General features: G+C 33.9%; 1 protein-coding gene across 11 annotated transcripts in view; it reads right to left on the minus strand.

Moving 5' to 3' along the window:
• The window catches only part of LOC120624456 (rho GTPase-activating protein 23), a 497,253-nt gene that overhangs the window by 248,598 nt on the left and 222,670 nt on the right, over positions 1 to 25,985 (minus strand). The window contains exon 1 of one of the 11 annotated variants that reach the window (XM_039891018.1): positions 412 to 808. The exons of the other annotated variants lie outside the window; for them this stretch is intronic. Coding sequence (XP_039746952.1) covers positions 412 to 438 — 27 coding nt within the window. The 5' untranslated portion in view covers positions 439 to 808. Of the gene's footprint in view, positions 1 to 411; positions 809 to 25,985 lie in introns of those variants that run through there. 11 annotated transcript variants of the gene reach the window in all.

The following is a 25,985-nucleotide window of genomic DNA, read 5'->3' on the forward strand; positions in this document are numbered from 1 at the left end:
TAAGTTAGTTAACAGGTATTAACAAGATATAAACTATGAAGTATGATGTGCGTGATTAAGCAGCGATTTCAAAGTAACTATCAGGTAGTATGTTGCAAAGTGCCTATGGACCGTTGATTGATTTAACAATTGCGAGCTACATAACAGTAGACAGAAGAGATACCTACATGTTATTGAATAGAATGAACGTGTTCTTCGACGGAAATTGAATACGGAATATTTTTTGCAATAAATGATAACGCCGTTGCATGTGTATACAGTTATAACACATGCTACAAATTGCGACAGCGGAAAGGCACGATTAGGCGATAATGTTTTAAGTAATAATAAGCTATACCAATAAATTACAATGCCGCAAATTGCAAAAAAAAACAGATATTAATGATCGTGGTATTTCAAGATTTCGCTCACCTTAGAAGCGTCGCTGTTGGCGTTCATCCAACTGTAGATGTTGGCGCACTGGCTGTCGCCGAAATTGACGCTTGAGCTTTTAGAACATCAGTAGATTTTTGTATTCCAAATGGCACAGTACAAGTTATAACAACACCAAAAAAAAAACATCCACAGAGTCGTTTAAGTTTCAAATTCAATAGCAAACACACAACCGATACAGGTCTATCACATCACATTAAATATTTGCTTTGTCACAGGTGCGTGAGCATCGTAAATAAGTGGCGTTCCTATACCGGCTACACGTGCGTTCCCGTCAGAAAACCGCGAATAACAGACGATAAGAAGAGCGAGCGACGAGTATCGTGCCCCCTCTACGACGACCGCTGCACGCTCGCGGTACAGCGAGACTGACGGACGAGCGCGCGACGTAGAGCGCCGACGCAAAGGCGCATCTTCGCAACCCCTTGCTTGTTTATCTACCCTGCTAATCATCACGAACAACATCTTTGACGGCATCTCTAGCAAAGTACGAAGAAGGATACTTTAATTTGTTCTTCCACGCATTAACTAAAAAAGTGTTGTACTAATTATAAATATCATTTGGTACACATTTTGTCACTATTTACTAGAAAATTAACTTGTATTGAGTAATTTTTAATTTGGTAGAATATATCTTGGCACAGCTTCGGTGATCTAGTGTATAGGTAGTATGCCGAACCTAGTCGAACCAAGGGCTTCATAAAATGCCATAGCACATGCCCAAGAAATAACACTTGACACTTGATAATATCTCATTTATTTCAGGCAGTATCCATCTCTATAAAGGGAAACTAAAGAGAATAGAAGTATAGAGAATGATAAAATGAATAAAATAAAATTACCAGAAATTGCCACAAGCGACACTAAATTTTGAACACAAAACTATTCAAAAAGGTTAGTATTTTAGTTTAAAATAACAAAGTTCACTATGAAGAAATCGATTGGCAGACTCAAGTTTAGCATGCATTCTGCTAATCAAAACATCCTACAACCCTTTTATTTAATGTATATAATTCAGGTTATTTTTTATCTAATTTGCCATAACGGAAATCACACTAGTGTTACTATCATTTGAATTAATTACAAGCCAACCAAAAAAATACACTTTGCACTATAGAGTAATTTAAGATATACGCTGAAACGTATATTACTCTACAGTGAAATGTGAATTTTCTCGTCGAGCCCTAAAGGTTCGCCACCATAAAAATCTGCCAAACAGTTTATTTTTTATACTATACTGCTTGCAAGTTAGTGCAATTCCATCTTAGACTGAATCTTCACAGACCATCAAATGCCATTTAATTAGAACGCTAACTTGTCAGCAAAAAAAAAAAAACTTCTAAGTATAACCATACTTTTTATCCTGGTCAAATGTATGGACAAAACAAGGATACGAATCGCATAACTTGAGGTTCAGACCACCGCACGTTTAAGCCGTGGCATCCGACCGCTTTTTCACTTACCCAAGTAATTATTCACGCCTTTTAAGGTACTGAATTAACGTACAAGCGTAAATAGTAATCGTCTCGCATCTTGGATTCTCGTGAGAATGCTGATGCGGGAAGATGGAAGATTATAATCATGTAACTATTAAAATGTAGTATTTGCTAAATTATGAGATTTAACATAATAAAATTTCACATCAACATTTTACTATTTAATACCAATGATGACAATGCACAGTTCCCTAGTTTTTGTTTATTACGGTAGCTCCTCTTCTGTTAACGAGGATCTTCATTAAATCTTCACCAAACTGATAAATATTAATGCTAATCTCTCAAAAATAGATTGTTTTACTTACGCGACCTAGTTGAGCTATGTGTGAACCCAATGAAACCTTATTTAGTCTGTTTGAATTAAGGCGAGTTTATTATGAATACCATGTATTAAACATTTCTATCACTAAACAACAATATTGGATGCAATCAAGGTGACGAACGACCATATTTCTAAGAATTGAAAGATAAAGTAAGATTTACCGATAAAAATTTCCTCATGTTTAATTTATAAAAGAATGACAATATTTGATAAGACTATAACTAAGATAATCTCAACAAAACAGAATAACAAAATGCTTTTGTAACCATGCAAATAAAAATTTAATGTAACCAAAACTAACAATAATTGATGAAAATCTTAATCTAATGGTACCCACAATTGTATCGTTAAACCATTTAATAAAAAATCTAATCCTAAAATTAAATTATCAAAAATTTGGAATTCAGTAAAATTTGCACGCATTTCTTGTGACAATTTGAATAACACTATTTAAACGAATTATCATTTTATTTCATAATTATTATCATTGTAGTTAAATCTAAACAGACAATACTATCGCATAGTAGATACACACTGTATGATGTATAAAAGTGTGAAAGTGTGCCACATCCTGAAGGCTAATAGCGGACGAGGGCCAGAAGGCAACCGGTGTTAGAATCACGTAGAGGCAACGGTATCATTGATATTATGCACTCAGCTCATTAGAATAATCGGAGCGATCGGATGTGACGAAAAACTTAATACAGAATAGGTTCATTTAATACTAATATGAAAAATGCAAAAATGTGTTTGTTTATTTTTCCTTGATTTACACCCTAACTAAGCAGCATATAACTTGATTTTTGGCATAGAGTTACTTGAAAAGACGGACAGCGACATTTGTCCAAGCAAACGGTGAGATTTTTGAAACACCGTAATAAACGTGGATGAAGAACGCAGGCAAACAGATTTGATATAGAAAATTATCAAAAATTTTAATTAATTTAACAATAACTAAAAATAAATTCATTATATACTTTTGAACTAGTTTACAGCATGGAACAGTGCGGTCGGTATACGCTCTTAATCTCTCTCAACTATAAAAAAAGTTAACAATATAAGGATGGTTAAAAAATATTTGACCAGGTAAAAACAATATCCGATCAAGAAGCACTGCAATTTTTAAACTTATCAGTTTAATAACGCTTAAATAATAACTTTCTCAAGAGATGGTATTTTAAGATATAAGTAAATTTCGAACTTGATATTTGGTAAGATTAATAAATAAATATACATAAATAGATATACGCATCGCCATCTAGCTCCAAATTAAGCGTAGCTTGTGTTATGGGTACTAAGTTGATTGTTGAATATTTTACTGAAAAATAATCATAAATACGTACAGATTAACACCCAGACAATGAAAACCATTCCTGTTCATCACACAAGCCTTAGAATCAGAAAGTAGGGTCGCTGCCCACTGCGCCAATCGGCCGTCATGATGATGTATTGGAAGGTGATTGAACTGTGTAAGAAAAACTATCGAATGTTGAAAAGATACCTACGAGTAATAATCAAGTAGAATCAAAAGTATCGACGACACGTACTCTGCTTATTTAAATAATTTCTATACTGATCGTCTCGAAATGAGTCAGCATTTAAAATAATGCTTTAAAGAAATATCGATACGTACAAGCCTATTCCAATATATAAAGGCCTATCTTAGATACAATTGGGCCATATTGTTAAGGATATTGGAACTCTCTAAAGATGTCAGACTCTCACGTGTCGAACTATATGAACTTTACAGTAAATTACTAAACAAAAAAAAAGAATAAGTTTAATGAATCCATGTTGCAGTGGCTTTAAAATATTTGTCTTAACACAGTTATAAGTTATTTTATGTTACAATTTATTTGATTTTATAATGTGTTGCAATCATTTAATTTTATAAGTGTAATTGGGCTTGGGCCGTTCTAGTTAAATGACAATAAATAAATAATAAATAATTAAGGAATTGGTAGATTCAAAATATTCAAAGTAGGAAAAGGAAAAAAAAAAGAATATAAGATAATTCTCATACTACACGTATGTTCAAGAACATGCGTGGCATATTACGGGTTAACAGCACATGAGGTTAAGCCATAGGTGCTAGAATCACGTAGGCAACGGTACTAGAGCTATGACACGACACTGCCGTCTTTATAGTTTGTATCACCAAAAACATCCATTTATTTAAAGTTGTAACTTTAATTATGAATTGCATAGATCTATTTATAGTTTTCTCTTTGATAATCACCGTAATAGTAACTAAATTAAATCTTATCGTTAGATTTAATTTAAAGTTTTACACGTCTTGTGATAGACTATTTGAGAATCTGTAGGGAGCTGTAGGAAGAAAGGTTTTATTACAATTAAGAATAGCTCCTACTGTCATATCTAAAGATAGGACATTAAGATATGTCATATAAATCTGTCAATTTATAATAGTACTGCTTTAAGTAGTGGTAGTAAGTCCCAGGTCTATTTAATACAGAATTAAAATTTTAATAAAAAATGAAAAAGAACATAAAAGTATCAACAAAAGAAGTAAAGATCGCATTTCCTTTCATGCACAATGCCGCTACGTATTAAATCACTCAACAACGTAAAACTTTGTAATTATAACAGCAATAAAACTATAACGACTTACCCAGACGCTGAACTGGAATTCGGTAATAAAACAATAAATTTTAAAAACGAATTTAATAAACGGATGTTACGACATGATTTCACTCTTTTTTAACTTATTCATCGTATAATAATTATTGTATTTCATTTTGAGAAAATACCAGTGAAACTAATTAAGAACAAGTAGTAATAAAAATAAATAATCAGATTAAACGATATTATTAAAAAGCAAACAAATTAAAATCATTACCTTCGCATAGGAAATTTCTGAAGCCTTTAATATTAAAACAAAAGAAGTATTGTTGTTAAATATATAGTAGAAATTTTTTGTGCTTAGTAACAAGTTTTTAGGTTGCCTCTTGTTTAAGACATTTTTGATGTCATTTTTGCAATATAAAGCAGAGAGCCACTGGTGTTTTTGTTATCGTACAAAAATTGTAAGCTTTACTGAAGTGATACTTTAGTAAAGTTTACAATTTTTGGAATACCGAAGCAGAAGCCACGATTGTCGATTTGCCAGTCAAACTAAATAACGAATAACTTGCAGATTTTTTGTTATTCTACTACAAGCATTAAGTTCGCCTTTTTTAAATCATTTTCTTTTCGTTGTGCAATAGAGAGTTTTAGAAAAAAAAAGTTTTGCCCTTAACTGCAATGTTCATCTAGTGGTCACTGATGATCAAAGTCAAAGTCAAAGTCAAATATTTCTTTATTTAAATAGCCACATAGATGGCACTTTTGATGCGTACATTACATGTAAAATATGACATAGGAGTGAGTTGATGGCAATAAATAAATTCGTCAACCTAAAAACTAAAGCTACGAGGGTTGAAACTTAGCCGGTTTTTTTTTTCGTTATCACCATTACACATTGTCATTTAAAAACGATAAAAGAAGCAACCTGGTTAGAGCAATAATTTACACCCAAGCATTTTTATCGTCAACGTAGTCCTTAATACTATAATAGGCACTTTTCTATAAGCTTACGTTTAATACAAACTTTGAACTTTTTCAGAGACATCTCCAAGATATCAACTGGTAATTTATTGTAAAATGGTATACAATTTCCTTTAAATGAATTACTTATTTTATTTAGTCTAGTATATTGCTATATATATTCCGCTTGGCGGAACTTTTTCGTTTGTGATAGGGTGATGACCGTGATGAGGTGAGGTGATGAGTAAATTCAGTAATTATAAAGTCCCTAACACGCTGCGCTCGGAAGAGGGTCTAACTCAGTGGCGTGCATAGAGGGTATGCACAGAGTATGCAGACGATATAAAATGAAGAAAATCTCCAGTGCGAGTTATAAAAAACTTAAGGATAGGCATTGTAAGAGTTATAAAAAGCTTACGTAGCCAAGTATTTGTAACTCATACTGGAGATTTTCTTCATTTTATATAATCTGCATACCCTGTACCTACATACCCTCTATGCACGCCACTGGACTCTAACTAAAGTAGTTAAAGAAGCAATTTTACTGGTCACCTATTAAACTAACCTGTTAAACTATTACAGTTTATACTACTTATTATGTTTAGAGGTCGGAATAAAACTAAAGTAATCTTAATGATTCCTGAGCTTTCAGCATCGGGGAAAATCCCTTTTAAAACAAATGAAAACTGTACATTATCTTTACTGCGCAGAGCATTTTATCATTTTCTCTCTTATTTTTAAAAACGTCCACTTCAATTCAGTTCGCAGAGTTCTAACTATCATAAAACAAAGGAAAAATTTACTTTAAAGATGAAAATAGGCCAAAACTGCGGTGTAGTCAACTGTACACTGTAGCCTTAGTACGAGATTTGCTTGTCTGCAATCAAGAAGTCGTTTTCGCATCGCATTTCATCAAACTCTGTATCATCAAAGTAAAATGGACTTAATGTAACTGGTTTAAGAGTCACAAATCCTTTACTACTGTGCACTTCTGATTCTTATTTTACAAACGTTTCAAAAGTCCACAAGCCGAAGAATTATAGGCAAATTTGAGCTTTAATGAAATAAACCTAAGATCCACATTGCTCCGATGTTCAAGTAAGTAGTAGATATTCGAAAACGACTTATCGATTGCGAGCGAGCAAATCTTGTACTAGGGCTACAGAACGTTTTTTCTGGAACTGCTTCATTTTTCCGGTTTGGAGGTTTTGCAGATTCTGTTTTTTAAATTATACCAGATAAGATAATATTTCTATGAAAACTAATAATAGATATCTACTCTCGACTTGGCTTCATTAAGCTGAAAATTTATTCACAGCAGGAACACGAAAATTCTCAAAAGAAAATCCACAGACTTCACTATTGATACACAATAACAAGCTTTATGTATGTTTGTGGGGTTTGTTAAATTAAACATATGCGTGTTGTTACTACACACTTAAGTTAATATCTTGAATAAAACTGAGTCGATTTTGGTAAACCTTTTTTTATCCCTAATAACTGAAAGCCTACAAAAAAATAATGGTTTAAAAGAAGTGCATGGACAAACATACATATATAATATACAAAAATGAGTAGCGGAGAGTATAAGTTAACATGATACCATAACTAACGCCCTAACACAAGGTTAGATTACTAACTAGAGCTGTAATGAAAAAAAAATACATAAATAAATAAATATACGACGACAATACACACATCGCCATCCAGCCCCAAAGATAAGCTTAGCTTGTGTTATGGGAACTAAGATGACTGATGAATACTTTTATGAATAATAATACATAAATACTTAGAATATACATATAAACACCCAACACTGTAAAATATTCACGCTAATCACACAAACATTTTCCAGTAGTGGGAATCGAACCCACGGCCTTGGACTCTGAAAGCAGGGTCGCAGCAAACTGCGCCATAAATCCTTAGAATATACATATTGAAGTTATTACAAAAATTTAAGTTATATTACCAATTAATCTGCAAAAGGCAAATATTTTCTGCAATGCCACAGCGATTAATCATTATTCATCCGAATGACCCGGTCTTTTGAATGATCTTCGTAATTATATCAGTTTTCTTCCATCTAGTACCCACGCACACGCAGTGGCTATCGTTCATCGAACAAGTCAACTGTGGCGCATTCTTTCTAGTAATAGTGGGTAACGAATCGCGAAGCGTTCTTTTTAATTTCATATAAAAACAGCAGTAGCTTGTTAGTTGGCTGGATTGTTCGTGATTATGATTTATGTGCCAATGTAATAAAATGAATTATTTATCGATACCGAAACAAGTTTTAGAATCGAATGGAGTTATTATTAGTTTTAGAACTATCAGGTTTTAACTGAGAGGAATTTATATTTATTTGCAAATAACGTTCATATTATGATTTGAATAGATAATAGAATATGCTCCGTAATATTTAAAGTTACCAAATTCAATTAATTTCTGAGCGATGGTTTCCCACTTATCATCAGATGGATCGTTTGCTTAGTCCATCAATTATTTGACCGTCGATTGGCGCAGTGGGCAGCGAGCCTGCTTTCTGGGTCTAAGGCCGTGGGTTCGATTCCCACAACTTGAAAAATGTTTGTGTGATGAACATGAATGTTTTTCAGTGTCTCGGTGTATTATAAGTATTTATGTATATTATTCATTAAAATATTGATCAGTCATCTTAGTACCCATAACACAAGCTACGCTTACTTTGGGGCTAGAAGGCGATGTGTGTATTGTCGTAGTATATTTATTTATTTATTACTTTAAAACAAAAAAACCAGTCATTATCAACCCAACGAACATTAAATATTGTAAACTGTTGAACAGTAATAAAACTAAGAAAAATTTTACTCTCCTGTCTTACAGAAACAGACAGTTCTGTGAAGAATGACAGAAAGTTAATCGATAAGTTTTAAACTTTATTAATGAGACCCTATTCATTTGAAATTACTTTTGTAAAAAGGATACCTTAATATTATGTCTTAATTAAGTCTTATTAGGTTATTTTGTTACAAATTAATAATAGAGAGATAGTCGGCCTTTCTGTATTTAGTATTAAATTAAATGCAATAACGTTTTGCCGTTTTTGTTAATCTGTTGTCCGAACGGGCAATATTTCCTTTAAAGACTTTCTCTTTTCCATTGTTGTATTGGAAGGTGTCGAGCGATTTATCGGCCAGCACGTATCGCCCGACAACAACACGCCGGGAATCGAACCCGTTGAGCAAATACAAATTTCTCTAATCCAACATTGTTGTGGCCTTTACTGTGAATATAAATAACAGATTGAATTAATGCCGCGTGGAAGATAATACATTTTAATAGTGCGAGTAATGGTGCTATTCTTTGACAGCATCGCATTTGTGGTATCTTTAATGCTTTAGACGTTAATAAACTAAGTTGTCATACCTCTTGTTTTTTTAATCCTTTTATAGTAATAATTGAAACGGACCAAGAAGATGGCACACCTGATAGAAAGTGGCGAACCAACGCCTATAAACAGAGCAACACTTCACAGGGCATGCAAGGAGCACGTCCTGCACAGTGGCGTGCACTTCATACATGCACAAAAGCAATGCATACCCTAACATTTTTGTATAACTCATAAAGGGTAAGGACTTTTCAATTTTATGCCATCTTCCTTCTTTATAGAAACCCTGTGACCATCAATTTGAGGCGTAGGTGTTAAGCCTCATGTGCCTTCAATTACACCGGCACCATTACCTTCAGACCGGAACACAGCATCGCTGCTTAGCCGCAGAAATAAGCACGGTGATAGTATTACCCCGGACGAACTCTGTCACAAAAGACTCTACTACTGCTACAAGCAAGCAACTCACAAAAAAAACTGATTAAAAACGCAGCCTTCCAGACCGATTGAATGTTATGAAAATTAAGCTTAATTTTCTATACTCCGCGAACAGCAGGAGAATCTGTATGGTGTAGTTTATAATTACTTCAATCTGCATACTCCACACCAAACAGATCCTCGGCAATGTACCCTCTACGCACGTTTCGCTCCGAAACCGGAGCATCCTCAGGAGATGTTGACTTTACAATCAACTGGAGATGTTGAAGATGACTTAACGACTAAATGTTATTTGCTACCGTCCGTTGAGGAGTTACGTCCTACATCTTTGAATATCCTTATCAATCTTCTAGAATCCCCTTGATTTTAGAAAAATTTAATTTGATCAATTTAAATATGAATATTTTTTCGATTAAGTATTTATGTACTGTCTACAACAATTATGATCTTCCTATCCGTGCACCTTCGCATATATTAGAGACGATACGCCAGCGCCACTCGTCATTCGTTGACGACTAATGAATTTAACTCTCCGATCGGAAGTAAGACAGAGATCGGAAGTTTTTTTTTCGTTTTTGTCTAATTTTTGTTTATGTATTTTTTTATGTAGTTATTTTGTTGAATGTAGGTTTATAATAATTTTACACCACCTATTTCTTCTCGTTCTTGTTGTCTTAATTCTAAGGTTGCTTGGCAGAGATTTCTTCAAGCGATAAGGCCGCCTTTTGTATTCTACTCCAGTCTTTGAGTTTCTCTATTCGTCCTTTATTTTCCTAACTGTGTAGTGGTGTACAAATAAAGAGTTTAAATAAAATCAAAAATAAAATGACAGCCGAATGGTGCAGTGGGCAGCGACCCTGCTTTCTGAGCCCTAGGCCGTGGGTTCGATTCCCACAACTGGAAAATGTTTGTGTGATGAACATGATTGTTTGTCAATGCCTGGGTGTTTATTTGTATGTAAGTATTTATGTGTATTATATTCATAAAAATATTCAACAGCTATCTTAGTACCCATAACACAAACTACGCTTACTTTGGGGCTAAATGGCAATGTGTGTATTGTCAAGTTTATAAGAAAAAAAATATAATAATAAGACGAGTTTATCTGAGCATAACCACAATCCGTCTTTTATAATGCTATTGAAAAAGAATAAAGGTAAGGAGGACTTGCTTACGTGGCAGCACGATCTCGGTATCCTTTACGCCCTCTCGAACTTTATCTCAAGAAGATACCTCAATTCAAAATGTATCTACTCAGAGTCCACTAACTTTTTCCTCCTCCAAGATGGCGTTCTTCTTCCTCGTTCTGGGGTACAGTAGAAAGATTTACAACACGGCGTGGTAGCATGTAATAATCACTTAGGAGCATATTGTGCAATTGAATAGCTATCTCAGCTATCTCAGTACACTCAATACAACGGAAATAGCATATCACGTAGCGATAATGCAAGCATGCGCCAGGTGCCTCGTACCTACAGCAATAGTCGGTGTATCGGGGAAACATTACTCTAGAGACTAACTAATTGATATTTGCATGCACCCCGTTAAACAAGATTTACACCTTCCGATTTTGTGTTGATAATTATCGGATCATATTCGAAGTACCATGGAGAATTAAAAATTAGAGTTCAAACGGTATTATCATAGCGATCATCCTAATCACTCCCCTAATCTAGGGACAGGACTCTTTATCAGGAATTTAGAGCTCAGAATCTCCATCGCAAATAAGAGATATATAACAATTATCTATAACACACAGCTCTGCTTTCTTTATTGAAAAACGAACATAAGATTACATTAGTCAACAGATTAAATATTAATTACCTAAGCTGTTTTGCCCGCGACTTCGTGCGCGGTTGTATGGTTTTTCATGAATCCTGCGTGAATCGTACATTTTCCCGGGATAAAAAGCAGCTATGTGCTAATCCAGGGTATAATCTATCTCGATTCTAAAATTCAGTAAAATTGGTTCAATAGTTTTGGCGTGAAAGAGTAACAAACATCCATCCCTCCATCCGTACAAACTTTTGAACTTATTATATTAGTGGGATTATTATTATTATATAATAGCTCATTCAGCTAAAGTTATGCCTTCTTCCGAAATAATTAACGTATTATTGAAGGAATCGCTGATGCCGCGTAGTTAAAAACCTTGAAAAATTACACGAGTAGTACTTACCGGTCGATCGAAAGAATAAAATTTAACTTCACTCACCCAACAATTAGGCTCGGATCGGATCGGAACGTTTGTAGATACTTTATCGGGTAGAGAATACGGAAACTGCGCGGGTTACATCTGTGACCTTATAAAATGGCGCACGTAGATTGAGCAATTAATTAATTTATGGTTGTAGGCCGTTGTAGCGTATTGGCAAAGCTGTTGTTTATAGTGCTGTTTACTCGAAAATATATTGTTATAGCTACCTACTGCTTCAGTCTCACGGGTTCATACTAAAGTTTGTTATCAAGATAATAATTCCTGGTGTTTTGTCCAGCGATGGCAGCTTTACGCATTGATTAAAGTTGCGAGATGTTATGGTCGTAGTCAATATCTAGAGAGATTTTTCAATTACGCAAACAATATTATAGGGCTCAAGATACGGCTATTTAATTTTAGTTACACCGTTTACTTATTTTAGCTCAATTTCGTGCAGGTTTTATATCTACTCATAGTAGAGTTATGAAAACAACTTTTAATATTTTTTAGAAGGATTTAAATCGTAGCACACATAAAATGCATAATTACTAAATATATGAAGCCATGACAAAGGCAATATAGCGGCTTTGACAAAAAAAGATTAAAATAAAAAAAATAAAAACACACCTACATAATTATTCCTCATTCCTTATTTAATTTCATATCGAAAGAGGCAGGAAGTGTACATCTTTCTACTAGCCTATTTATTTGTTACCATATTGTTATAAAACGCTATTTTGTTGTTGCGGCCAACTTAAATTTGAATTGTATTATATTGTTTACTATTCAACTAGTCGAGCCCTTTTATTTGAAACACATAATGATTGAGAAAAATATAAAATCATTAATTTAGTAGCGGCGGCCATCTTGTACCTATTTTCATTTAAGCTAGCTAAGAACACGTCCTACTAATTCATCTTTCAAACGAAAAAATACAAAATCGGTTCATCCATTCGGAACATACGATGCCACACTCACACACACACACACACAGATACATTTAAAACTTAAAACACCGTGTAGTTTTTGCATCGGGTTAAGTAGTGGAGCTTATTGTGACAGAGCTCGTCCGGAGCAGTACTATCGCCATACTTATTTCTGCCGCTAAGCAGCATTGTTGCAATGCTGTGTTCCGGTCTGAAGGGCGTGGTTACCGGTGTAATTACAGACATATGAGGCTTAAATTGATGGACGCAGGGCGGTATGTGCTCATGTCAGAACGTGCTCGTACATGCCCTGCGCAAGTGTTGTTCTGTTTAAAGGCGATGCATTTCCACTTACCATCAGGTGGGTCATCTGCATGGTTCAATTATTACTAAAAAAAAAGGTTGATGCGATAGCAGTAAAGAGCTGACTCGCAATTATTAAAAAAGTTCAGGTGAGTTCAACTCTTCACAATCTCACTGCGATGTGCCGTTCATTTTTAAACATTCTGTTGGAAAAAATACGCAAACGCGTACGTGCAAATAACGCAACTGAAACTCAGCGATGAACATGTATGATCCATTACAGTAATGAGAGTTATTAATCCCAAATGGATTTCGCAGCAACGCTCTCGGGCGGAGTGGAGTTACCCGTCATGTATACAGACGTACTGTCTAGTTTGTACCTACCAACTCTACATAAGTTGAAATTGTACATATTTAAGCTCGCAGGATTTTGACGACCTTCTTGGCGCAACGGTGAGAGCTGTGAATTTAAACAGGGGTACCGGGTTCGATTCCCGGCAGGGAAAATTAGGAAATTTATCATTTCTTAATTTTCTAATTATGAAGAGATCATTAAGAATTAAGCGATTTAGTGTTCCGGTGCGATGTCGCGTAGATACCGATTAGGGGTATGAGTACCATACACCTTAACAGGTTAGCCCGCTACCATCTCGGACTGCATCATCACCAACCAGTGAGATTGCAGTCAAGGGCTAACTTGTAGGGGAATAAAAAAAAAGATGTTTTTATAATAGACGCTTAAGCGACTCGGCGTAGAAGATACCTGCTACATTAAAGATTTTAAACTAAGATTTTGGTGATTAATCAACATTTCTTAAATATAGTTAAACGGGTACATACCACGATAATATTTTGGATTTGTCGATATTTCGACCCAGTTGCATGGATCTTGGCCACGACGGAACCACGATCATGCAGGTTATATTTTTTTAATTAAAATATAACTTTACGTGACCAAGATCCATGCAATATATATAATACATGCAGGTTATATTTTTTTAATTAAAATATAACTTTACGTGACCAAGATCCATGCAATATATATAATACATGCAGGTTATATTTTTTTAATTAAAATATAACTTTACACGAACTTTTGCTTTATTTGCTTATTATCTGTGGCGAATCTGTGTGGCATTTTTTTTATATTTTACATAATACCTAAAATTTAGCAAAATACCAATTTGTTATGATAAGAAATATAAATGACGGACATACATAGTGGGGATTTTGGCCCAACAAAGAAAACCCACGTTGTAATAATGAAGTCTAGGCAGATACTAAAACTTGATTGCACATAATCTGCCAAGTTTAACGTCGATTATTGAGTTAATCTTGTACTATAAAGTCTATTGCGACTAAAATATAATAATGAATTTCCCTCAATAAGGGTACCGCGATATAAAGTCGCTGTTTATGTTCACTTCCTAGTTCGGAAACACCGTAAAGGAATTTCCGATGGAAGGTGATGTACCGGGTCATAAATCTACATTTAATCGTAGGTCTAGACCAATTACCTACGAATTGGCAGGAATTTCTGTGTTATTTACATGCATTACAGTATTTTACATTGTTAAGGTGAATTGTAAAGCATTCTATAGAGTTGGAATTTCTGTGTTATTTACATGCATTACAATATCATACAGTGTTAAGGTGAATTGTAAAGCATTCTTAGTTTCATAAAATTTTAATAGCTTTATTCAAGGCCCACCAACCCACACTGAAGCAACGTGGTGGGTTCATATTCCAAACCAAGTTCATATATCACTCCTGATGAAGATGAGAGGATGGATGAAGAGGAGGCCTGTCCGGGTTCGAACCCGGAGTTTCCCACTTCTGAGGGTGAGATCACAGCACTCACTAGTGCTCCAGCACGGCTAGCATGGGCAGGAGACAATTATATCGGGGATAGGATTAACAATTTATTTTCTCCCACAGCTTTATCAACTCTCGGAGCACTGGCGCACCATTGGAAATATTTTTCAAATAATGTATGTGTATTAATAAACGGGGGGTTCCATGTTCCCGTGCTTAAGCAGTTGGATACGTTAATAATATGTCAGAGGATGTCATCGGGGGAAAAATATTTTTTGTCTCCTGCCTCCTAGCCTTGCAGAGACACTACTTTTCTAGTAAATACTAAAAACGGGATACTAACTCTTCCAAAAAAAATCCCAGAGAGCTGCTACATGCGGCACAAGACCTTGGCGTGAGGAAATTGCCATTGAAATTTTCAAATACCTATGTGCCAGCAGTGGACGTCTTTTGAAGACCAGTACACGTTTCCTTTAGGTGTTTGTAACGTAAATGCGATCATTCGCCTTAATTTGTGTAAATCCATACTAGCAGGACATGCGACATTAATTCCAGAATTCACAATGTATTTACGCTCGTACTACGTCTCGAATCGCTGACATTTTGTATGGAGATGAACATGATACTCGCAGACTATTAAAACCAAAACGAAACGTCAAGGCCAGATGTAAATCACTGTCTAGTAGTCACGAAGATATTACAATTTAGTGAGGCTAAATTAGCTTCTCTTTTGCATTTAAAACTCAGTTTTCACTGGAGCTATGCGAGGATGCGAAGCCTAGCAGTGAACTTTATGTCCTTTTAAATTAAATATTGCAGAGGCCTAAATGAATCTGTGAAGAAATGCGCGAAGTACCCTAAGCTACGAGTATTTATATCATTTCTAGTAGACCATAAGCATAATATGCAGAAACTTTGTCAGTCGAAATAATGTGTTATGGTTTACAAGAGAGCGGTGTATGACACCCTGACGTCATAAAGCGGTTTTCAGATATTAAGCTATATTGACAGCTTTATATTTGTTAGAAACTGTTGCTTCGGCCTTGGCTAGTTGCACCCTACTAGTGTTGCCCAAATTCAGTCTTGGTCTTGCAGTCTTGGTCTTGTTCTTGCGTTTTTGCAAGACCAAGACCAAGAACAAGACCGCGTATTTTTAGCAAGACCAAGACCAAGACTGACCGTGCAAGACTTGAGCAAGAACAAGACATAGCCTGCAAGACTCTTGCGTCTTGCAGCTAGGACTTAGCGCTATTTCACGGAGTAGTTAGGTGTAACAGTTCGGTGTATAGGTAGGTAGGTACGCTTAGGAATTCTATGAGACGCAAAAAACTATATCAAAGAATATGAAAAACTGGACCTATGCGCATTACGACTAATACCATAAACATAGCGAATAAAAAAATATCTATTAAAATCAAACTGAGTGCATGCATAGTTATGTTTTAACCATCGGCACTTTGATAATGCGGCATCAAAGGTTTTGTACTTACTTCTCAAAGAAATTTGCCGCTTTTCGGAAGTACATGGTTATGATACACGCGCCGGCGGCTTCTTTTGAAATCTAAAACAATCGTTGCCGCCGCGCCGAAATCATAACATTTGACACTATTCATGCAAAATAATTTCGAATTTTAAGAGTACCTACAGGTGTTCCAAAGAATAAATAAGTTTCAGATTGGTGATTTTAGATTGGTGGAGGACGCATGAGACAGAGTATCCGATTTTATCGAAAATGGCCCGTGATTTTCTCTCCTTACCTGCAACTTCAGTACCTGCTGAGAGGTTATTTTCTAAAGCATCATTAGTAATTAGAAAACATAGAAATAGGTTAAGTGATGAGTCAGCCAGATGGTTACTTTGTATTAATTCTTGGTCAAAAGAATTGATATAAAGTATCATAACCTAATGATAAAGCTGTTGATTTGTGTTGTATTTTATTTTTTATTCAAATAAATGATAAATCGTAAAACTCTTTTATTAAATTTCTTATAAGTTGAGGGTTCAATCTCTTTCTAGACAGATAAGTATTGTTCTTTAAAATACAGTCAAGTTATTGTAATTAATTTGTTTTTTTACATGTTTTAGCAAATGTAAGCTTATAAATCATAAATGTTTATTAAGAAACAGTTACTTCCATGGAAAACGAAATATAGGTCAGTTGATTTTTCGAACTTCTTATCAAATCTTCAGTTATTTATTAATCTGCTTGATCTTTACTATGGCTATGTTAATTCAAGCTCACAATGTTCCAATTCTAATACGTTTTTCTAAGATTTAAAGTAAACTTTAATAAATAGTAATAGACTAATAGGTAATTGCAAGACTTGCAAGACTCTTGCTGCAAGACCAAGACCAAGACCAAGACTGGGAGCGCAAGACCAAGACCAAGACCAAGACCAGGTGTATTGGCGCAAGACCAAGACCAAGACTGGCTAAGTCTCGTCTTGTTCTTGCATTTGGGCAACACTACACCCTACCCATAAAGACTCGCATCGTTGTGATGCCGCGTATAAACCTATTAGTAGTATTTATTTCATATATCACTTAATAAAAAAATATTAGTAGCCGCCATAACGAAAGACACATTGTTCAATTTATAATACCAACTTGATAATGTGTTCATATAACTTACTACCACCAACTGAATTCCACAAAAAACTCCATCGTTACCTGCAACAAGTAAAAATGCCTAAATTGATTAATTATATCACCAGTGAACCAAAAACGAGTTCAGATTAAAATAAGACATAATACTATTCTGAAATTAATTCTGTTAATATAGAAGTAAAGTGGATTTTACTTTGTATTTAAAACTAATTACGGCTTTAATGTTTTCACTTATTAATCAACATTACATAAGTATTCAAAAAATCATTCCTAATGTAGTCTGACAATTTGGTATGTGTAATTTGAGCGGACTGGTCAACCCGGTGGTTATTATAAAGTCAACCGAGGCGATAAATATTTTGCTACTTCATTTATTAATGCGCTCTATGTTTTTTCGTGGAAATGTTTATCATGTTACACGTGCATAGATCACATGTATAATATAAAAAATATATATACAAAAAAAATTATAAAGGCTCATTATGCTTATTTTTTTTAAATAATAATTATCATTATTTGCGTACATATCAAATGTTTTGCTGTTTTAAAAAAAACGAAGATTACGAGACGGAATTAAAAATGAAGGTAGTAATTTAACCTACCATCATTTTAAATTCCTTAGACAAGGACATTAAAGTACGCATATATAATAACTCAATAACCAATATAATAACTCAATAACTAAAGCAGTTTTTTTACGTGAAATAACAATAATACCGAGACTTTATTTACTCTACGACTTTAATTGAGCTATTACATCGGAACTCCAATTAGTCGCGCCGGACTTTTATAAATAAAATTAATAAGGTAATTATGTATCGCAATACACTATAATTATAAATATGAAGTAAAGCATGAATACACACACACACACAGCTATATAACTTAATAACCCAAAAAAAAGGTTTTGACTAAACGATACATAGTTATGTAAATCTTGCTCATGGACAACGTAAATACCAAAAATATGATGATAAAAATTGTATTCTCAATGAATGTTTTACCTACCTTTTATTTTAAATTCGGCTAAAAAAATAATGAAAATTATGATGTATGCACAATTTAATATAAAGAAGCTATATTTGTACTTTAAATAAAATCATACACAAATATAAACGTAATGGATTGCGGAGGCTCAATCAATACGTCTATCGACTTGTGATAGCGTATGAATAATGAAAACAAACTCCCTGATCACATAAAAGAAACAAATAAAGATGACCTTTAAAACTAAAATAGAAACACTGAATCAAGGTACCATCTAGATCATTATGCATCCCAAGCAGAAAACTGGGAGGACAACACGCCACACAATGATAAATAACGACAGGCTTGTATATTCCATTCGCGAGTGCAAAGTGAAATAATGCATCGTGATACCCTAGTCATAGAAGCTAGCATAACAATAAGGAAGGCAGTGAAAACTTTGTATCTCTGCTAATGCTAAGCGCCTAGGCACGGCAGTTTAATGATTTACAAGTTAAAACATGAAAAATATCCCGAGAAGTGACGTATACACGGGTTCTGAATCCCATTGTTCGAGACTCCTCTACATTTATTTAAGTTAAGTGAAATGATCACGAAGAAAACAGATGTAAATCAGTGTAGAGTAAAAGATCAAGGTCCGCGCGATTATATTATTGCATGAATAAATTGTTTTAAACAATGAATAAGTCACGTCGGGGAGCTTGTGCGGATAACCATCTTTAAAGTTGTCGGTTGCTATTAATAAATCAAGTGACGGTAAAATTATGAGAGATATGATTCCCATGAGTTATTTAAACTCGAATACGGAACTCTTGGGCGAGCGAAACGTCAATATAAACGAGGTACGAATGTGGTATTAACATATCAAAAGCACAATCAAAGATGATTTACCATTGTGTATTGAAGGGCAAAATTATGGTACAATCTAGGTATAACAATACATACAAAATAACTCAAGGAAGTACCGTATAATTGCATTATTAACAGAATTTATTCGTACCAGAAATTATCGTAATCCACTTAATAAAGCACAAATTTTGATGATGATGACGATAAGACTCAACCTGTTTTTTAAAGAAGTTATTCTCCTACCCCATATATTCCGCTTCATTTACTAATGAAGAAAAAGTTCTTGTTTTATCATCATGTCTACTATTAATAGATATACGTTTTGTTCGGCTCATTGGAGCGATAAACATATGACTTTAATAAAAAAGTAACTTTATATGGAACAACCTAGAAATAGAAAAGGTGCTCTAGTAAAATTATTTTTTTCCTAGCTTTCTAGTCAAGAAGGTCAGAGGAGACTGTAATTTCTAAACTGCAGCTACAATATAAATAGCCCATTTTTTTAGAAATATTTATGAAAGGTCACGATTTGTATAAATACAACAGTTATTATAGTTAAATGGAAATCCAAACATAGATTTTGTTATTTTGAAGAAGTTATGTCCATGCAAAGCTGGCAATATTTCAATAAATAATGAATTTTATTACATTTTAATTGCAACTTTTATCAAATAAAATGTTATAATAATAGAGCACCGATTTAAAAAAAAAATGTAAATAAAAAAAAAAGTGTAATTTAACCATAACTGAACTTGTTAGTTAAAAAAACAAATATTTCAAGAGTTATAATTGTCACTTGATGAATATAAGCTAACCTTTAGACTTATCTAAGAACAGATATGTATAAGACTTATAACTATAAAAGTTTTTTCACCATAACTATAAAGGTTTTATAGGTCAAATAGTACGGTAGACATATCCTAGGAAAAAAAGGTAGTGGAATCTTCCTACTTAGTACTCATCCAAATGAAAACGATAAAGAAAGATTAGCAGGTAGGTACAGTTATTAAATCCGCTCATATTGTTGTCGATAACAATATTTATCTAATCGTTATCGAAACGACGTATTTATCCTTATACTATCGGTTAATTTATCAAATAGTATAGCTTAAGCTAAAAATACATGTGCCATGCATATTGCCAATTTCAGTTCATCAATAACAAACTAAAAATGAGCCCTTATTTGTACATACTTGGATTTTCTTTCTGTATAAACAGTCCATCACAATCGTCATCCTTAGCCTAATGTATCCCACTACCAGTCAATTGTCTCAGTAATCAGAAAATAGGCATATAACAGGCCGTCCTCGCTGGTGGACTATAAGTCTATGAGTGAATTATTTTAGATTAATCATATAAGGTGAAGAAATATTTCATGCTGCTCCATTATGTTCTCAAAGGCGTGTGAGGTTTACCAATCAACACTTGGCTAGCATGGTGGACGTTGGTCTACATCGTTCCAATATGAGAGGAGACTGGTGTTCTGTAGTGGGTGATCATAATGATTGACAAATTTTAAAACCATAGTGACCCTAAGTTGTAGTACTATTACAGATACATAGTAACGTAAAACCTGGGACGTAGGACGTTGGTAGCATCCAAATTGTGACAGAAGGTGATCTTACGTAATGCCATAAGATGTTTTTCTGCTTAAATTGAACATGCAACAGGATATTATAGTTGCCGCGAGTAAAACGCAATGTAGTTTAAATTAAATCCTAAACGATTTGCCGACTTAATTAATGATTTACTGTTTCATTGATCTAGTGGTAAGAAGATTCCACTCAGGATCACGAGAATTGGTTTTGAGTGTTTCTGTTAAAAAATTTAAGTGCCAGCCCGGAGTTAGAAAATAGGCTTTATTCAGCACGCAAAGCCCTAGCGACGAGGTGATCGGCCACATGGTCTTTTACCCTCCACTTTACCCACCAGTATTAGCTTATAGAAGAGTATAGTGAGACGTTAATAACCTAATTCTGTGATGGTTTGAGAAGAAGGTTGCACTTTCTACGTCATAACTGGCACTTAGCGTCAATGAGTCATAGCGATGGATTATCAGCAGGACGCGGTGGGCGAACAGGGCCACAATTAAAACCTCCCACACGTGACCAGTGCCGGGACAGAATGTCGAAACCATATCTTCGCGGTTTGACAGGTAATGCCATTATGATTTGAAGAGTTTACGAATCTGATACTGATACAATTTGTACCTTAAGTTGGCTTCTTACATGTTTTAATATACGAGTCCACGTATTTATATGTATTTTTTGCAATTTGCAATGTTTGTTTGCTAGTTTGTTTAGATCAAATCTTGCAAACTTCATCTTGCTAAATTCATTAAAAAAATTAGGGATAATTGTTTTAAATTCACTTGCAATTAATTTAGTAGAAATTTTGGATAAACTACAAGTTTGATTGACAACTGATGCCAATGATGTTGTACAAAAATCTCCAAACTTAACAATATTGATATGTCTATCTTCCGTTTTCTATATTTAATATATCTGTAATCTGTTGATAAGTTGTTAAGCAAAGTTGTTATCTTTTATAAATTTTATGGATATTTTTAGACAATAACAACGTTGCTGGGTAATCAATTTCGGATAGATTGAATATTGATAATGGTTATAAAATTAGAGCTATCCTTCACTAAGTTTAATCTTTACAAAGTGACAAGGACAGAAGTCTTATAAGACCGATCAAATTAGTTCTGAGATAGGTGTACAACGGAATCCGCACGAGACAAGTATACAATTTATTACAAATAGTGCTTTCCTTTTACTGTAACGCCTAGTATGAAAATTAGAGCACTGTTTTTAAATCTAACAATTTAGTTTAGTTATGATTCTATTACAACATTCGCGACACTATTCGCATGGCTTCCTAAGTGTTCCTAGTGTGTTATTTATAAATCTATTGTGGCGTACTCCGAAAGATAGTAGAATAACAATTTTTTATGCACCTTCATTATATGGGTTTAAATTGGGGGATAATATGGGTTTGCTGATTCTTTTTTAGGAACATTTTTTTATTGGATCATTAAACTGGTAACAATCAATGACGTTATCACGAGAATAACATAAATAAAGAGGAATACATGACATTGAAACCTTCTGGAAAAGACCACAGCACGCTTTATTAAACAATTTAACATTTAACAATAACAATTTCACCGTTTTTTCATAAAAGGGTCGTCAAGAAGGGTCTCTGAAGGTGGCCATTTTAACTTTATGTAACTGTGTTTCAGTAGTTATTACCTACTACAATCCTTACTAATATTATTAATGTTTATATTATGTTGTTTGTTTGTTTGATCTTCACTTACGCAAAGCCACCAATTAACTTGATTTTTGGCATACAGTATAACATAAAAGGACGAAAAGTAACGTAGGCCACCTATTTGTATCCCAGGAAAACAAAAAAGTTCTTAAAAGAAAATAAACGCAGACGAAGAACGTGGGGCTAGTAGCACACACACACACACTCTAAGAATAAGAATAATGTCCAACGAAATCTAATGTCAAGTAATAGCGGCGGGTAAAAACCTTAACAATTACTCCTTTTTTTGGAAATGAATACATATCTTAGCAATTTTGAAACAAACTTAATTGAATTTTTACAGCACCTGAATTTGAACTACGTTCAATTTAACATACAAAATGGATATTGTATATAATAAGATAAGACAATGAAATATTGAATGAACACAAAAAGTCACAATATGATGAATCTGACAACTGGCAGAGGTAGCCTCGATTGTTTTATTTGGACATACATCTTAATCTTTATTGTTTTATAATTTGATGATCCCACAGAGATATCGTATTTTTCACTGTCATACAAAACGGGATATGCATTCTGTTTTGTCCAATTTTGTTATTTACAAAGATTTATCACATGCATGCTCTCATGCATTTTCCATTAACTTTCAAAAGGAGGAGGTACGGTGCAAATGATGCGCGCCAAGGTTAATAAAAGGCAAATGATGACCTGGAGGGTCAACAATATGTTGTTTATATTTTACCTGACGTAAAAAAAAAAAAACAAAAGGAAAGTTGTTAAGAAGTAGTTACGTGGGCTTATAATATTCTGTTTTAAAGTAAGTTTGCAAGCATAACTAATAATGCATAAAACGAAAATATCAATCTCTGATAAAAAAAACGTAAGCAAATAAAGCATTTTTACTAATAATATGAGAATACTGACACCTATCTAGTAAACAGATAACAATTATTTATTAAAAAGTGTATAATTTTTTTAAATCAAGAAATTATTTAAGATAGTACAAAGTTTTTCAGAAATACGTTACTATATACGAGATAGGGTTCATATTTATTTTTGTCAAATTTTCATAATTTATTGAAAAGTTTATTACGTTTTCTAACCAAACGTCACATTAAAATATTACTATTACTAACTTATTTATATGGTAAATTATAATCGTCGGCACCAATTTTTAGCATATCTGTTTTCACTCCAATATAAATAATCCTCATAAAAGTCGACCTAACATGTTTTGCTTTTACAACAGGTAAATTAAATTCACCTCAGTTGAACATAAATTACCATAATTTTACAATTTTATTTGGCCTTATGTTATAATTGTGTTTACGAGGATACAAATTAACTTTCTATTCGCCAATATCCAAACGGGACTCTTAAAACTATATTTGTTTAATTTCCAACGCCAGTTAAGCAAGGCCCCTTTGGGTTAGATCTACTGCTGACAGAATAAGGAAATCTAATTTGTAAATTGGATTTGTTATAACTAAGGATTGAGTCGAATTAGCATACGAGTAAAATGCATAGCACACTTTAAAAACTTTTATTTTATTTGCGTGATATCGAAGGCTGGGTTATAGTATAGACTTGAATGAAGGCGATGATTAGCGATTTAAAATATTCGATACTAACTTGATTGTTTGGGTAAGGTCATTAAACCGTTCTAGCGATTTATATATTTTAAAATTTTATACATTTATTTATTTTAAATTATGCGGGAATACTAAAAGTGAATTTTTCTAAAGGATTTACATATTATATCGAGACGATATACAAATTGGATTGTCATATCAGCTAGATCCCATTTTCTTTTGAATGGGGGAAATTTTCTTAAAAGACACCCGATTCTCTGCGGAAGAATTTGGGTTATGTGGAATTTCTAACCACTAAAACCCCATCAGTAATTTATTTTTAAGATACCAATAAAAATACCAAATATTACCGTCCAAATATTATTACGGCCGACCACTATTTTCTCCACGTTTGATTTTGCGATATGATTTCATTAAGTTATACAAAACGTCAAATGAACTCAACATGACAGTTGCGACGTGTGAATGATTATTTTCGCCACAATTTGAGGCGCGTGCGCGTGCTTTCACTCTCGACGGACCGGTCCGGACGATCCGATTCCGGAGGAAGGAATTACCTATCGCATACCGAACGTTCGGTCGCTATCTAAAATTTAGGACGCGGCCGCTTGAAGGTGAGTTTAATATTAAGCATATAGCTGCATATATCACAACATCCCTATATAATCGCTAAGCAGTTTACGGTCTCGTTTACTTTTAGATATAGATATTGGAATGTAGATCGGTAAGTACCACGAGGACCTAGGTTGGATAAAAAAAACTGTAAGGAAACGTATTTTACTTAGTAGTAGTCTTTATTTGATTCTTCAATCCGACAATTCTGAGTTTTTCTTTTTATTTCATAATTCAACTCACAGAATATTAACTTTGGTAATAATGTTCCATTATTATTTTGTCCCCTATACTGATTTGATTTTATAGAATTTCATAAAAAAATCCTACAAAGTTCTCTCGACTACGAAAACGTCGACGTTTACTTAAAAAAAAAATGTGTGACACACGTAAGCAGTATAACTTCTTTATGACATCTTATATATTTCACTATTACAATTAATTGATATTTACTAGATAGCAGTTGTATTAATTAATTATTGCTTGTTTTAATAAAATTATTTAGATTATCATCATCATCATCACGTCAACCCATTACCGGCCCACTACAGAGCACGGGTCTCCACCACGCTGGCCCAGTACGGATTGGTGGACTCCACACACGTTTGAGAACATTATGTTGAACTCTCACGATCTTTTCCTTCATCGTTGAAGCAAGTGATATTTGAATTACTTAAAACGCACATAACTTAGAAAAGCTAGAGGTACGTGCTGGGATCGAGAAAGTGCCCGAAAGTGGAGTCGAGGTCTTACCCAATGCGCTATCACCGCTAAAATTATTTACTTTCACTGATATTTACAATCAAAAAATATAAAATTAAAAAAAAATACCATAATCACACCCACGTGTTGAATTTATTAGAAATAAATGTGACGGTAATTTTTTTTCTAACGCCGATACAGTCAGTAGTTTCACTTCAATAAATACTTTTAAACCAATTTTAATAAAGCTCTTAGCAATTCCTAAAGCGTAAAAATTCCTTAATACGTATACAAAACACCATTTATTTTGTGACATTGAAGTTACTTTTGACGCAGCTTCTTATAAGACTTTTTATAAAAACATTTAGCTTTTTTACTTTGTAGTTACTTTTGACGTAGGTAAATAGTTCGAAAGTGGAAATAGTAACTGAGACGTAGGAGTGGAATATAAACATGCAAGATCAATGCTGTCAGCTGCTTTTCCACGGCATTCTTTCGATTAAAAAGGCTAT

Source organism: Pararge aegeria, chromosome 6 (assembly GCF_905163445.1).
Source record: "Pararge aegeria chromosome 6, ilParAegt1.1, whole genome shotgun sequence".
NCBI lineage: Eukaryota > Metazoa > Arthropoda > Insecta > Lepidoptera > Nymphalidae > Pararge > Pararge aegeria.